General features: G+C 41.3%; 1 protein-coding gene across 1 annotated transcript in view; it reads left to right on the forward strand.

Moving 5' to 3' along the window:
• The first annotated feature begins 2801 nt into the window (after nt 1–2801).
• Nucleotides 2802–13442, forward strand: part of LOC136858759 (glyoxylate reductase/hydroxypyruvate reductase) — a 70621-nt gene continuing 59980 nt past the window's right edge. Inside the window, exon 1 of the mRNA XM_067138537.2 lies at nt 2802–3026. Coding sequence (XP_066994638.2) covers nt 2956–3026 — 71 coding nt within the window. The 5' untranslated portion in view covers nt 2802–2955. The remainder of the gene's footprint in view (nt 3027–13442) is intronic.

Raw genomic sequence — 13442 nt, forward strand, 5'->3', positions numbered from 1 at the left:
CTTTCTCTCTCTCTTTCTTTCTTTCTTTCTTTCTTTAGCCGGCCTCGCAGTAAAGGAACCCAGAGTCGAGTCTGCCTTTCATTGGGAGTGCCCAGGTTCTATTCACATTATTATTTTGCTTCATAAACAATACATTGTTTTCAAGGCATTAAGTTACTATGAGTATTTATTTTATATTCGAAACCTCTGACAAGAAAGTCATTATATGACCCAAAATATACGTCATGGAAATACTGGAATCTCTTGACTTCCGATTTTAAAGAACTCCAGGACGACCTTCAGGGATAGAATGACTGGAAGTTATCGAGCAAGGTTGGGTACTCAGTAGGCCTTTTCAGAACCGTAATGACATGTGTACCCTATGTGTGTTCCTTTCATCTATCAGATAACATTTTGAGATAACGTCGTGCTATATTGTGTTTGGTTTATATCAACTTACGTAACTTGAAAGATAATGTTTCTAACCTTGAGAGCACAGATTTCGCTTTTCTTATGATACCCTACGCCATTTTCTCAGGAAAGATTATTAATTTTGGCTGAATTAATCTAGCAATCGCAGAACTGAAAAAAATTATAAACCTATTGAGGATAAAAATAAATAAATAAATAAATAAATAAATAAATAAATAAATAAATAAATAAATAAATAAATAATAATAATAATAATAATAATAATAATAATAATAATAATAATAATAATTTCTTAATCCGTTAACCCTCCACGGTTAAATTTTTCCTAGGACACAGCGAGGGATCCCACCTCTACCGCCTCAAGTGCAGTGTCCTGGAACGTGAGACTTTGGGTCGGGTTGGGGGGAGGGGAGGATACTACTGGGGAGAACGACCAGTATCTCGCCCAGGCCGCATCTCCTGCTATGCTGAACGGGGGACTTATGGGGGATGGCAAGATAGGAAGGGAAAGACATGAAAGAGGAAAGGAAGCGGCCATGGCCTTATGTTGCCTGGAAGAGAAGTGGGAAACCACGGAAAACTACGCCTACTTCGAGGATGGCTGAGGAGGGAATCGAACCCCCTCTACTCAGTTGACCTCCCGAGGCTGAGTGAATCCTGTTCCAGTCTTCGTACAACGTTTCAAATTTCGTGGCAGAGCCGGGAATCGAATACGGGCCTCCAGGGGTGGCAGCTAATCTCACCAACCACTACACCACAGAGGCGGCCTCAATTTTTTTTCGGGTGAAGACCAAATGCGTCATATTTCCAGCGATGAAGTTCAGGAATATGAAAAATAATTTTAAAAATAAAAGGCATTATCTCATCTAGAGGTTGTAGAAGTCCCTCCCTCCGTGGATCACGAGTTCAAACCCGGCAGAGGTAGCCGTATATTAGAAGGGTGTTAAAAGTAGTTCATATGACACTCTATGTCGAACGATGTCGGCATGTAAAAGATCTCTGATGACACATTTTTGGTCTTCACCCGACAAAAAATCCAGAGATCCAGTTTATTCAGCCATCTAGTAGACTAGAACGGAACATCGAAATAATAATAATAATAATAATAATAATAATAATAATAATAATAATAATAATAATAATAATAATAATAATAATAATAATAATAATAAATACCGAGCTCGATAGCTGCAGTCGCTTAAGTGCGGTCAGTATCCAGTATTCGGGAGATAGTAGGTTCGAACCCCACTGTCGGCAGCCCTGAAAATGGTTTTCCGTGGTTTCCCATTTTCACACCAGGCAAATGCTGGGGCTGTACCTTAATTAAGGCCACGGCCGCTTCCTTCCCACTCCTAGCCCTTCCCTGTCCCATCGTCGCCATAAGACCTATCTGTGTCGGTGCGACGTAAAGCAACTAGCCAAAAAATAATAATAATAATAATAATAATAATAATAATAATAATAATAACAATAATATAATTATAAAAATTATATATATATAATTAAAGTCTGTTCTTGTTGGGCTTCAAATTTATTGTATCTCAGTTGATGGGTCATAAACAAACAGTACTCGCACCAAATACCAGGGATATTTACTTGAATTAGGACCTCGCACGATTATTGACGTGCATTGCCACTTCTCATTAACTACTACTAACTACTGAACGTTTTCATTCCTCCCCTGAAGGGGGAGGCGGGCCTCTTAGACGGTGACGCCGTCTCTCAGGCCGGGAGATATATTACGGTGAAGGAGATGAGCGGAGAAGGTGAGGGGGTAGACGGCCGTGGCCTATACTACGAACTGTCCCGGCATTCGCCTTAGTGCAGGAGAATGGAAAACCACGGAAAACCATTCTCAGGACAGCCGACGAGTGGGACCAGGCGTGACGTCCGGCACTGTGCCCCAGGCCCGTTTCCCGAATGCAGAGGCGTAGAGCCCCGGTAGAGCCGTGGCCACCTGTACTCTGCTCGGTTGGCCGGTCAGAGTACAGAGCATATGGGACAGCAACCCACTCTGAATCTACCGACGTTCTCATTAACAACTAGGTCCAGTTTCATAAGAAGATATTTAGAAGAGTAGTTAGGCCTACCTTGGCTCTTATCAACCTGGAGAGAATGAAATTACAAATATGAAGCTGGATATCTCTCATGTTCTACAGAATCAATCGAATGAAGACGTCAATGAGGCAGTGGTGGTTTCAAGGAGAGTTCTTATTCCTCCAATGATTTTACGATTTACGCGGACGAGTTCCTTTCGCTACATAGTTCAAGAATGCTTTAATGGAATTGACAAACTGGTCACTAGATGGCACGGCGCTCGAGCAAACGAAGGCCGTGGATATTATATAACCAAGCACCAGTGCAATACAAACACAAAACACTTCAAAGCAACTTCTTCCTTTCCATTTAGTGAGCAGATGACAAGATCGTGATTCGTGAGTCACATTTCTCTAAACGTTTTGGACGCCTTTTATCATCGGCTCTCTCGCAAGAAGAATTCTAGTGGTTCCAAGGCATAACTCGGTATATTATCTACGATCCATCATGACCAAACCGAAGGTACTGATCACGAACGGAGAAATAATGAACAAAGTACTAGATAACCTCAGAGAGAAGTAAGTAAACACACCGTTATATTACTGTAATTTAGTATTGTACTGGTATGGGCTAGTTTAATTAACTTGTAGTTAAAGTTTACAAACAACATTTGGCTACCATTCATATTAAGAGCGTATTTTAGCCCTAATATCAATTATCAGAATATTACGAACATATGAAGGTTCTAATGCATCGCGTTAATTTATTTGACACATGTCAATAGAAGACAGAACAGCCCCTCATATGCAAACATCATTCTAGCTCACATGCGGCCGATTGTTCTTTCTGATTGAAGCCTAGCTCCTCCGTCTTTTCAAAAATATCTAGTGGCGTAACCTTCGTTCTTCATTTTGAAGTACGGTATAGCAGATCCTGCGTCTTCGTTAAAAAGCCCTCCTGTTGTAGGACTACGCTAAAAACAAGAATAGTATTCAAAGGATTATTGCGAAAGTATCATTTCTTTCCATTTATCGTGATCTAGTTTTCTCCCCAAGTCACAGTTCACAATTTACAAAGATATTCACAAAAATAATAGTTTGTTCCTTAAAGATTGCATGTCTACTGTAATACTGTTAATATTATTCAGTCAGGAAAGTACCATTTCCGGTTTCAATCTCCGCGCCAAAGTATCATAACCAGTGTTTCCAAATCAGAGGATTGAATGCATTAGGGCCTACTTGGTTAGTCTATAGGGTTCATTTTGGCGTTTTACCACTATCACTATTGACACTATTGCCTTTGTTGCTTGTGTTATTTCGGAAATTCGATGTATTTCATTGATGTTGAAGTTTTCAAGATACACTGTCTTTTTCAATCGTGAAATTACGAGCGTTTAGCCCCAGTGTGAAAGCGAACTCGTTTCTCCTCTGGGAACTTAATTTTTGATATTATTTTCACCGAGCTGCAGTCGCTTTAGTGCGGCCAGTATCCAGTATTTGGAAAATATTGGGTTCGAACCCCACTGTTGGCAGCCATGAATGTGGTTTTCTGTGGTTTCCCATTTTCTCACCATCCTAGCCCTTTCATATCCCATAGTATACCTGTGTCGATGCGATGTAAAGCAACTTGAAAAAAGATTTTTTCAAAAAGTAATGAATCAATATCCAGATTTTAGTTTGGATTTATACTAATACTGATGTAGATTTTTTAAAGAGTAAATAGTGCCATAGTCATCTGCTTTTTTTTTTTCCATCAACAGCATCAGGTAACCAACAGCTTATACTTCGCAGGATACATTGACATTTGACATTGATCAGCTGTGCCGTATTAAGCATAATCAAGGCAGAACTCAGCAGCGTCATATGAATACAGAAAATGGAAAACAAAGTAGGCCTAGGGCCTATGTTATCTTAATATTATAAGTGTTGAAATACTGGTACCTATATATTTGAATGGTTATTCATCCTGCTACTGTATGCAACAGAAGACTGTACTAACCTGCGACTGTCTGGCCGAGGGTTGGGCGGCTTTTACCAAACCTGACAAACTAAGGGAGAACCAATGGCTATGGGCAGAGGAGTTCACCCTTAGGGGGCTTGTTGAAGCCATTGTGTAGGAAATGACACATAAATTCAACTGGAAGCTGCTGCCTTGCAGATGTGGCAGGGGACTGCTAAAGGCTAAGGGAGATAACCCCGACAGAAAATCTTCGCTAACGTTAGGCCTTGCAAGTCAGTTGGAGAGTAACTGCAATCCTTTCAACGCTTATATGAGCCTCGGATGCAAACAAAGAACTCTGAGTAGACAATAGCACCCGCAGATCCACGCCAGGTATGATGGCTTACAGCCTGATGATAGGCCAAGCCTTGCGATTGTGCAACAACCCTGGAAAAGACAACACACTCAAATAGGAACAATCAGTGTACTGAGTTTGACTGGGAAATGTGAAGAGTTAGTGGATATCATAGAGAGAAGGAAAATATCAATCCTTTTTTTTTTGCTAGGGGCTTTACGTCGCACCGACACAGATAGGTCTTATGGCGACGATGGGATAGGAAAGGCCTAGGAGTTGGAAGGAAGCAGCCGTGGCCTTAATTAAGGTACAGCCCCAGCATTTGCCTGGTGTGAAAATGGGAAACCACGGAAAACCATTTTCAGGGCTGCCGATAGTGGGTTTCGAACCTACTATCTCCTGGATGCAAGCTCACAGCCGCGCGCCTCTACGCGCACGGCCAACTCGCCCGGTAATATCAATCCTAGGACTAAGTGAAACTAAATGGAAAAGTAAAGGGAAGAAAGAGTTGAGGAAAAAACTATACCCTCTACTAAATGTAGTAAAGGCTTTTCAGTCTGTCAAACACATAGCAAATACAATGTAAATTAAAACACTAAAAGCATATCTGTAAAACACACACTAACATACAGTCAACACTGGAAAACATGGCTTCATTTTTAACAAAATACCCTCTACTGGAATGGTAACAACAGAGAGATGAGAAATGGAGTAGGATTGATATTGTCTAAAGAGTTAGATGGTATTATAGAGATCCAGTACATCAATGAGAGGATAATAAAGGCAACAGTTCACCTTGTGAAAGAGAAACTGACACTGGTGCAAGTGTATGCCCCTCAGACGGGTTGCAATCAAGATGAAAACAAGTTTCTCGAAGACCTAGAAGAGATCATCAGTGAAGTGAAGGCAATCATCATTGGGGACCTCAACGCACAGCTCGGGACAGACAGGAATGGCTATGAGAAGATGATAGGACAACATGGCTAGAGCCCTGCACGGATGTGGATATCCGCAAAGTTAATGTCCTAGTGGATACAAACTGTGTAGCAGTGCAAATAATTTTGCTGATAATTTCTAAATAATGACGTTTATTGATTTTCACTCAGGTATTCTCTTGTTTTTGCTTGTGGTTAGGCGACCCTTAACATTGATATGGAAGAATGGTGATATGTAAAGAGTCTTGAAACAATAAAGCCATAAATCTGACCTAAGCCTAACTGGCTCCTGTCCGCAATTAATGGAAGGAAGGAACAAGGGTCAATACGTCAGTAGTTGTCACAAGAGAAAATCCCTCATAAACCTGTGACTGTAGAGGTTGTGGTGCCAGGTGTCAGGGCTGTTGTATTATGTTGACAGATCTATCCGTTTCAATACCTTGGGTGTAATGTACTGTAGTTAAATATTTAAATTACCCGCAGATAACCATTTTGCGGATACGGATAACCATATGCGGGTGCGGATGAAGGAAGTGCGGATGCAGATGTTATTTTGTATATCCGCGCAGGGCTTTACACATGGCTATGGGAGAAGGAATTCAGAAGGCGAACATCTCCTAGACTTCTGTATAAGAATCTGTTTGGTAGTAAAAAAAGTTGGTTCAACAAAAGAGTCAGTCACAAGATTACCCGTTACAGCTGGGATGGAAAGAGCAAGACGGTCATTGACTATGTCATTACAGATAAAGAAAGAATTAGACTTGTGACTGATGTCAAGGTGATTCCAAGTGAGAACCTCAATAGCGACCACCGGTTATTAGTAGCAGATATGTACCAAAGATAACAGCCAGAAAAAAATTACCTAAGATAAAGGTGTGGGAACTACAACAGATTGGAAAAAGGCCTGACTATCAGGACCGTATAAGAGGACAACTGCCTACGGAAGAAGTGGTGAGTGGTGAGGTAGAGTGGACAAGATTTAAAAACACCTTGATAAAAGAAGCAATAGAGGTTTGCGGGAAGACAAGTGCGAGAGAAAGGGAAAAAGAGACACGCTGGTGGAATGAGAGAGTAAGATCCTCAATAAAGGAAAGAAACATGGCACAAAAAGAACAAGATAGAGAGAAATCCAAGCCAGAATAGGTGAGGGACGAGGGGAAGATCAGAGGCCTCGAGCAAGTTTACCAGGACAAGAAATTGAGAGTTAAAAGAGTAGTAGAAGAGAAGATAAAATGCTGGGAGAAATTTACTCAAAAACTGAAGGAAGACAGCAGAGGCAATATGAAATTATTGTTCAGAATTATTAAAAAAACAAAAGGAATTCAGTTGAAACCATCAAAATAATTGAGGATCCTAATTGAAACCTGGCCAGGAAAGAAGAGGACATCAGAGAGGTTCTGAGGAATCAAACAATCTTCAAGAGTACAACTTATATTAATATCAAAGCCAGTTACTAAAAATTCAGTATATAAAATGAGAAATGATACATTATACAAACATGTTGATGGAAACACTGTCAATGATTAAACCATAAAAATATTTTGTCAGAGACTAAAACTTATTCTGTTACAAAATTTCTAATTAAAATGGTTCATTTTTTTTTATTTTTTATTTTAGTGGAAAAACAGTTTGAGAATGATATAATGCCAACAACATGAGGGCATGAAAAACAAGCACTAAAATGAATGTCATAAAAAAAACATCTTCAAGGCCGCTGATGAAATCATGAGCATAATGTGAAACTGAAGCATCAGTTGAATTATTGCAGAAGGGGCCTTTAGCACTGGTAGGCAATAAAATTGACTGAGACCATGTCAGGAAATGTCAGTAGATATTGGAAAATGTTCTCTGTAAGAGAAGGAAAGGAAAGATTAAGAAGTGGAACGCAACGCAAGAATTCTGTTTACGATGTTAGGAACAGATGAGGACTTACATGTTTGTTGAAAGCTGTTATTTACTATCTACTGTTGCGTTGGTAGCCGCCCTTCTGTTGGCTCTGAGTCTCGTGTTATAACTGTGCTGCAGAGGCGGTAGCGAACTCAGAGGAGAAGGAATGGGGGAGCGTGGAAGGGAGGAGAGGATGGGTGGAGTCAACTGTGATGAGTCTGCCAAAGGGGCAGAGTTATCTGTTTTACTGGAAGTAGGCCTAATATCCGTAGGTATGGGTGGAGCACTAGAGTATGTAGAATTAAATATATTAGGTATCCTAAATTTATTTGAACTAACTGTCTTTATTAATTTTGGCGTTAATTCATGTAACATGCTTTTTCTGTCTGTGATGTCATTAAGATTCTGTTCCTTATTATATGTCTGGTCTAAATAGATATATAAACTTTCTAATTCGTTTAACATTCTACCTTTTTCTATGTTTCTAATTATAGCTAGGTCTTTCTCTATGGATTCGAATCGGTGACCAGTTTCCCTCCTATGCAAGCTCATCCCTGATTATTTTTTATGTTTTTCCGCGTTAACATGTTCCATGTATCTTGTCGTAAAACTTCTGCCAGTCTGTCCAACATATGAAAAATTACACTGTATACACTTGAGTCTATATACTCCTGATCCCAAATAACAATTTCTGTCATGAATTAGCAATGGGTGACCCAATATCAGGCATCCTTGCCGGCATATTCATGGATTCAATCAAACACAAGATTCTGTTCCAATGAAATAATAGCAAAAATTAAAGGAATTGATGTATGGTTGAGATATGTAGATGATACATTTGTAATTATAAACAAAGATGTCACTAATAGTCAAGAAATCTTAAACAAATTAAATGAAGCAATTGAGGCTTTCACGGCTGACGTTACAAATCATGTCAGCGTTTTCCGGGCTTGTAGGCTGTGGTCCAGGAGTGAGTGAATGTCCCGACGTTTCACCGAAGACTGCGTTCGGCATTGTCAGGGGTTCCGACTGACTTCGATAGCAGTGAAGCTCTCAGTGGAATGAAGTGCTGTTGTAATTCCACCTACTTATATACTGCAGGATACGCTATGCTGCTCACCTATTGGCCGCTATGGTGAGGGGCGGTCGCTGATTGGCTGTTCTTCGGCCAATGGTTGAAGCGTTAGGGAGCCTGATGTACACTGACCTGCCTTGGCGGAGACAGGCAGCTGATCACCCGTTGCTTTCTTCTGGTCTGCCGCGGCTATCGTGTCCTTCAGGGTTAAAGCTTTCAAGACTGGAAACCAGGCTTTGTTTACCCATTCAGATTCCTCCTTACGGTTGAAGCTGTTGGTGTGCTTTAGGATTTCAGTGGCTTCCCTCTGTAGCCGGGCGTGATAAGACACAGTAGTTGACAGTACTTCGGTGTTGCTGTACTGTATGTCATGGCCTGCTAGCAGCGAGTGTTCCGCGACTGATGATCTATCTGTCTGTCCCAGCCGGCTATGTCTGTTATGCTCCTTCAGTCGTGTGGCGATGCTACGTTTGTTAGTCCCTATGTATACCTGGCCGCAGCTGCACGGGATCTTGTAGACACCTGCTGTGGAGAGAGGATGGCGCTTGTCTTTGGCAGACCTAAGCAGTTCCTGGATTTTCTTCGTTGGCCTGTATATGGTTTTAACCCCATGGGACTCCAGTAGCTTCCCTATTCTGTCAGTTACTTTCTCGATATACGGCAGAAAGGCTTTAGCTGCCGTCCGCTCCTCTTCCCTTTTCTTGTTGTTGGACTTCTGGGATGGAGTCCTCGCTGAATATCTTTAGGGCTGTACCCGTTAGTGATTAGGGCCCTGTTGAGGTGGCTGAGTTCTTTGTTTAAGTGCTGAGGTTGACAAATTCTCTTAGCACAGTCAGGTAGCATCTTAATCACTCCATATTTTTGTCATGGGTGGTGCTTGGACGTCTTCTGAAGATAGCGGTCTGTGTGGGTCGGCTTGCGGTATACTGTGTGTCCCAAGTTTCAATCGGCAGTCTTCATTACCAGAACATCCGCGGGAAGAATGAGTACATTCTCATCCATGTTCAGAGTTTTGATGGCCTTCCTTTCTCTCTCATTCTTCCCGCAGATAAAGGGAACACCACTGTCATCATGGCTACTAATGATTACACTGCAAAGATGTCGGAGATTTTGGACCCAGAAACCTACCGCAGACTACCGAAAGATCCAACCAATCAGATTCTTCGTAACACCAACAGCCTTATTAAGGCCTCTTCATTGCCAGACAGTGTGAGGAGGGAAACCTCCAGAAGTGAAGCTCTACCTCCGAGGCTATATGGCTTACCCAAGATACACAAGGACAACGTACTTCTACAGCCCATCGTGAGTGCTATTGGATCACCGAACTACGATATTGCTAAATATCTGGCCACCTTACTACAACCTTACATCGGTGGCACACAGTCGTACATCAGAGACTCAGGCCAATTCATAGAAAAACTGAATAACATCCAGCTAGAAGCCGAAGACCTGCTTGTCAGCTTTGACGTGGTCTCACTCTTCACTAAGGTACCTGTGAATGAGGCCATGGACCACATCACTCGGATTTTTCCAGAGGACATTACCAACTTGTTCAACTACTGCCTCACGACAAGCTATTTTCTGTGGAATGGCAATTTCTATGAACAAGTGGATGGCGTCGCCATGGGCAGTCCTCTGAGTCCGGTGATAGCAAATTTCTATATGGAAAGGTTTGAAGAAACAGCACTCGAGACCGCACCACTGAAACCTAAGTTGTGGCTGCGCTTCGTAGATGACACCTTTGTGATCTGGAGCCACGGAAAGGAACAACTACAGCTCTTTCTACAGCATCTGAATAGTATTAACACCAGTATTCAGTTCACTATGGAGACAGAAAACGAGGGAAAGCTCCCTTTCCTCGATGTTCTGGTAATGAACGCTGCCGATTGAAACTTGGGACACACAGTATACTGCAAGCCGACCCACACAGACCGCTATCTTCAGAAGATTAAAATTGAATAATTGAAAAAGTGGTTCAACCTATTCAATACATAAGAGAAAGAAATGTAGTGATTACATTCTTATTTAATAGTAATTAGAATTGGGACCAGTTTCGACCATAGTCCAGGTCATCGTCAGCCGGTCAAAACATAAAAAACATGAAAAACAATGCATATGAAAAAGAAAAAGATTAAGTGAACTCTGGAACTTTAAATCTTCAAGAGATGTCCAACCACCACCCACAACAAAAATATGGGGTGATTACGACGCTAGCCGACCATGCTAAGAGAATTTGTCAACCTCAGCACTTAAACAAAGAAATCAGCCACCTCAACAGGGCCCTAATCACTAACGGGTCCAGCCCTAAAGATATTCAGCGAGCACTCCATCCCAGACGTCCAACAACCAAGAAAAAAGAAGAGGAGTGGACGGCAGCTAAAGCCTTTCTGAAGTATATCGCGAAAGTAACTGACAGAATAGGGAGGCTACTAGAGTTCCATGGGGTTAAAACCATATACAGGCCAACGAAGAAAATCCAGGAACTGCTTAGGTCTGCCAAAGACAAGCGCCATCCTCTCTCCACAGCAGGTGTCTACAAGATCCCGTGCAGCTGCGGCCAGGTATACATAGGGACTAACAAACGTAGCATCGCCACACGATTGAAGGAGCATAACAGACATAGCCGGCTGGGACAGACAGATAGATCATCAGTCGCTGAACACTCGCTGCTAGTAGGCCATGACATACAGTACAGCAACACCGAAGTACTGTCAACTACTGTGTCTTATCACGCCCGGCTACAGAGGGAAGCCATTGAAATCCTAAAGTACATCAACAGCTTCAACCGTAAGGAGGAATCTGAATGGGTAAACAAAGCCTGGTTTCCAGTCTTGAAAGCTCTAACCCTGAAGGACATGATAGCCGCAGCAGACCTGAAGAAAGCAACGGGTGATCAGCTGCCTGTCTCCGCCAAGGCAGGTCAGTGTACATCGGGCTCCCTAACGCTTCAACCATTGGCCGAAGAACAGCCAATCAGCGACCGCCCCCTACCATAGCGGCCAATAGGCGAGCAGCGTAGCGTATCCTGCAGTATATAAGTAGGTGGAATTACAACAGCACTTCATTCCACTGAGAGCTTCGCTGCTATCGAAGTCAGTCGGAACCCTTGACAATAGGCATAGATATCAAGGATAATTTAATAAAAAACCACCTATTCAATACTTTCCACGTTTAATGTGGTTATTCTCTGCATGATTTTATGTAGACTTATTTGGTCAGGTACATGTTTCACCCATTATTTTGGGCCTGTAATTTGTAACCCTTGACAATGCCGAACGCAGTCTTTGGTGAAACATCGGGACGTTCACTCGCTCCTGGACCACAGCCTACAAGCCCGGAAAACGCTGACATGATTTGTAACGTCAGCCGTGAAAGCCTCAATTGCTTCATTTAATTTGTTTAAGATTTCTTGACTATTAGTGACATCTTTGTTTATAATTACAAATGTATCATCTACATATCTCAACCATACATCAATTCCTTTAATTTTTGCTATTATTTCATTGGAACAGAATCTTGTGTTTGATTGAATCCATGAATATGCCGGCAAGGATGCCTGATATTGGGTCACCCATTGCTAATTCATGACAGAAATTGTTATTTGGGATCAGGAGTATATAGACTCAAGTGTATACAGTGTAATTTTTCATATGTTGGACAGACTGGCAGAAGTTTTACGACAAGATACATGGAACATGTTAACGCGGAAAAACATAAAAAATACTCAGGGATGAGCTTGCATAGGAGGGAAACTGGTCACCGATTCGAATCCATAGAGAAAGACCTAGCTATAATTAGAAACATAGAAAAAGGTAGAATGTTGAACGAATTAGAAAGTTTATATATCTATTTAGACCAGACATATAATAAGGAACAGAATCTTAATGACATCACAGACAGAAAAAGCATGTTACATGAATTAACGCCAAAATTAATAAAGACAGTTAGTTCAAATAAATTTAGGATACCTAATATATTTAATTCTACATACTCTAGTGCTCCACCCATACCTACGGATATTAGGCCTACTTCCAGTAAAACAGATAACTCTGCCCCTTTGGCAGACTCATCACAGTTGACTCCACCCATCCTCTCCTCCCTTCCACGCTCCCCCATTCCTTCTCCTCTGAGTTCGCTACCGCCTCTGCAGCACAGTTATAACACGAGACTCAGAGCCAACAGAAGGGCGGCTACCAACGCAACAGTAGATAGTAAATAACAGCTTTCAACAAACATGTAAGTCCTCATCTGTTCCTAACATCGTAAACAGAATTCTCGCCTTGCGTTCCACTTCTTAATCTTTCCTTTCCTTCTCTTACAGAGAACATTTTCCAATATCTACTGACACTTCCTGACATGGTCTCAGTCAATTTTATTGCCTACCGGTGCTAAAGGCCCCTTCTGCAATAATTCAACTGATGCTTCAGTTTCACATTATGCTCATGATTTCATCAGCGGCCTTGAAGATGTTGTTTTTATGACATTCATTTTAGTGCTCATTTATCACGCCCTCATGTCATTGGCATTATATCATTCTCAAACTGTTTTTCCACTAAAATACAAAAAAAAAAAAAAAAAATTAATGAACTGTTTTAATTAGAAATTTTCTAACAGAATAAGTTTTAGTCTCTGACAAAAAAAAATTTATGGTTTAATCATTGACAGTGTTTCCATCAACATGTTTGTATAATATATCATTTCTCACATTTTTATATACTGAATTTTAGTAACTGGCTAAACTGTTAGCTTTGAAATTAATATAAGGTGTACTCTTGAAGATTGTTTTTAGGCTGAAGATGCCCTG

This window comes from Anabrus simplex, chromosome 1 (genome assembly GCF_040414725.1).
Source record: "Anabrus simplex isolate iqAnaSimp1 chromosome 1, ASM4041472v1, whole genome shotgun sequence".
In the NCBI taxonomy this organism is placed as follows: domain Eukaryota; kingdom Metazoa; phylum Arthropoda; class Insecta; order Orthoptera; family Tettigoniidae; genus Anabrus; species Anabrus simplex.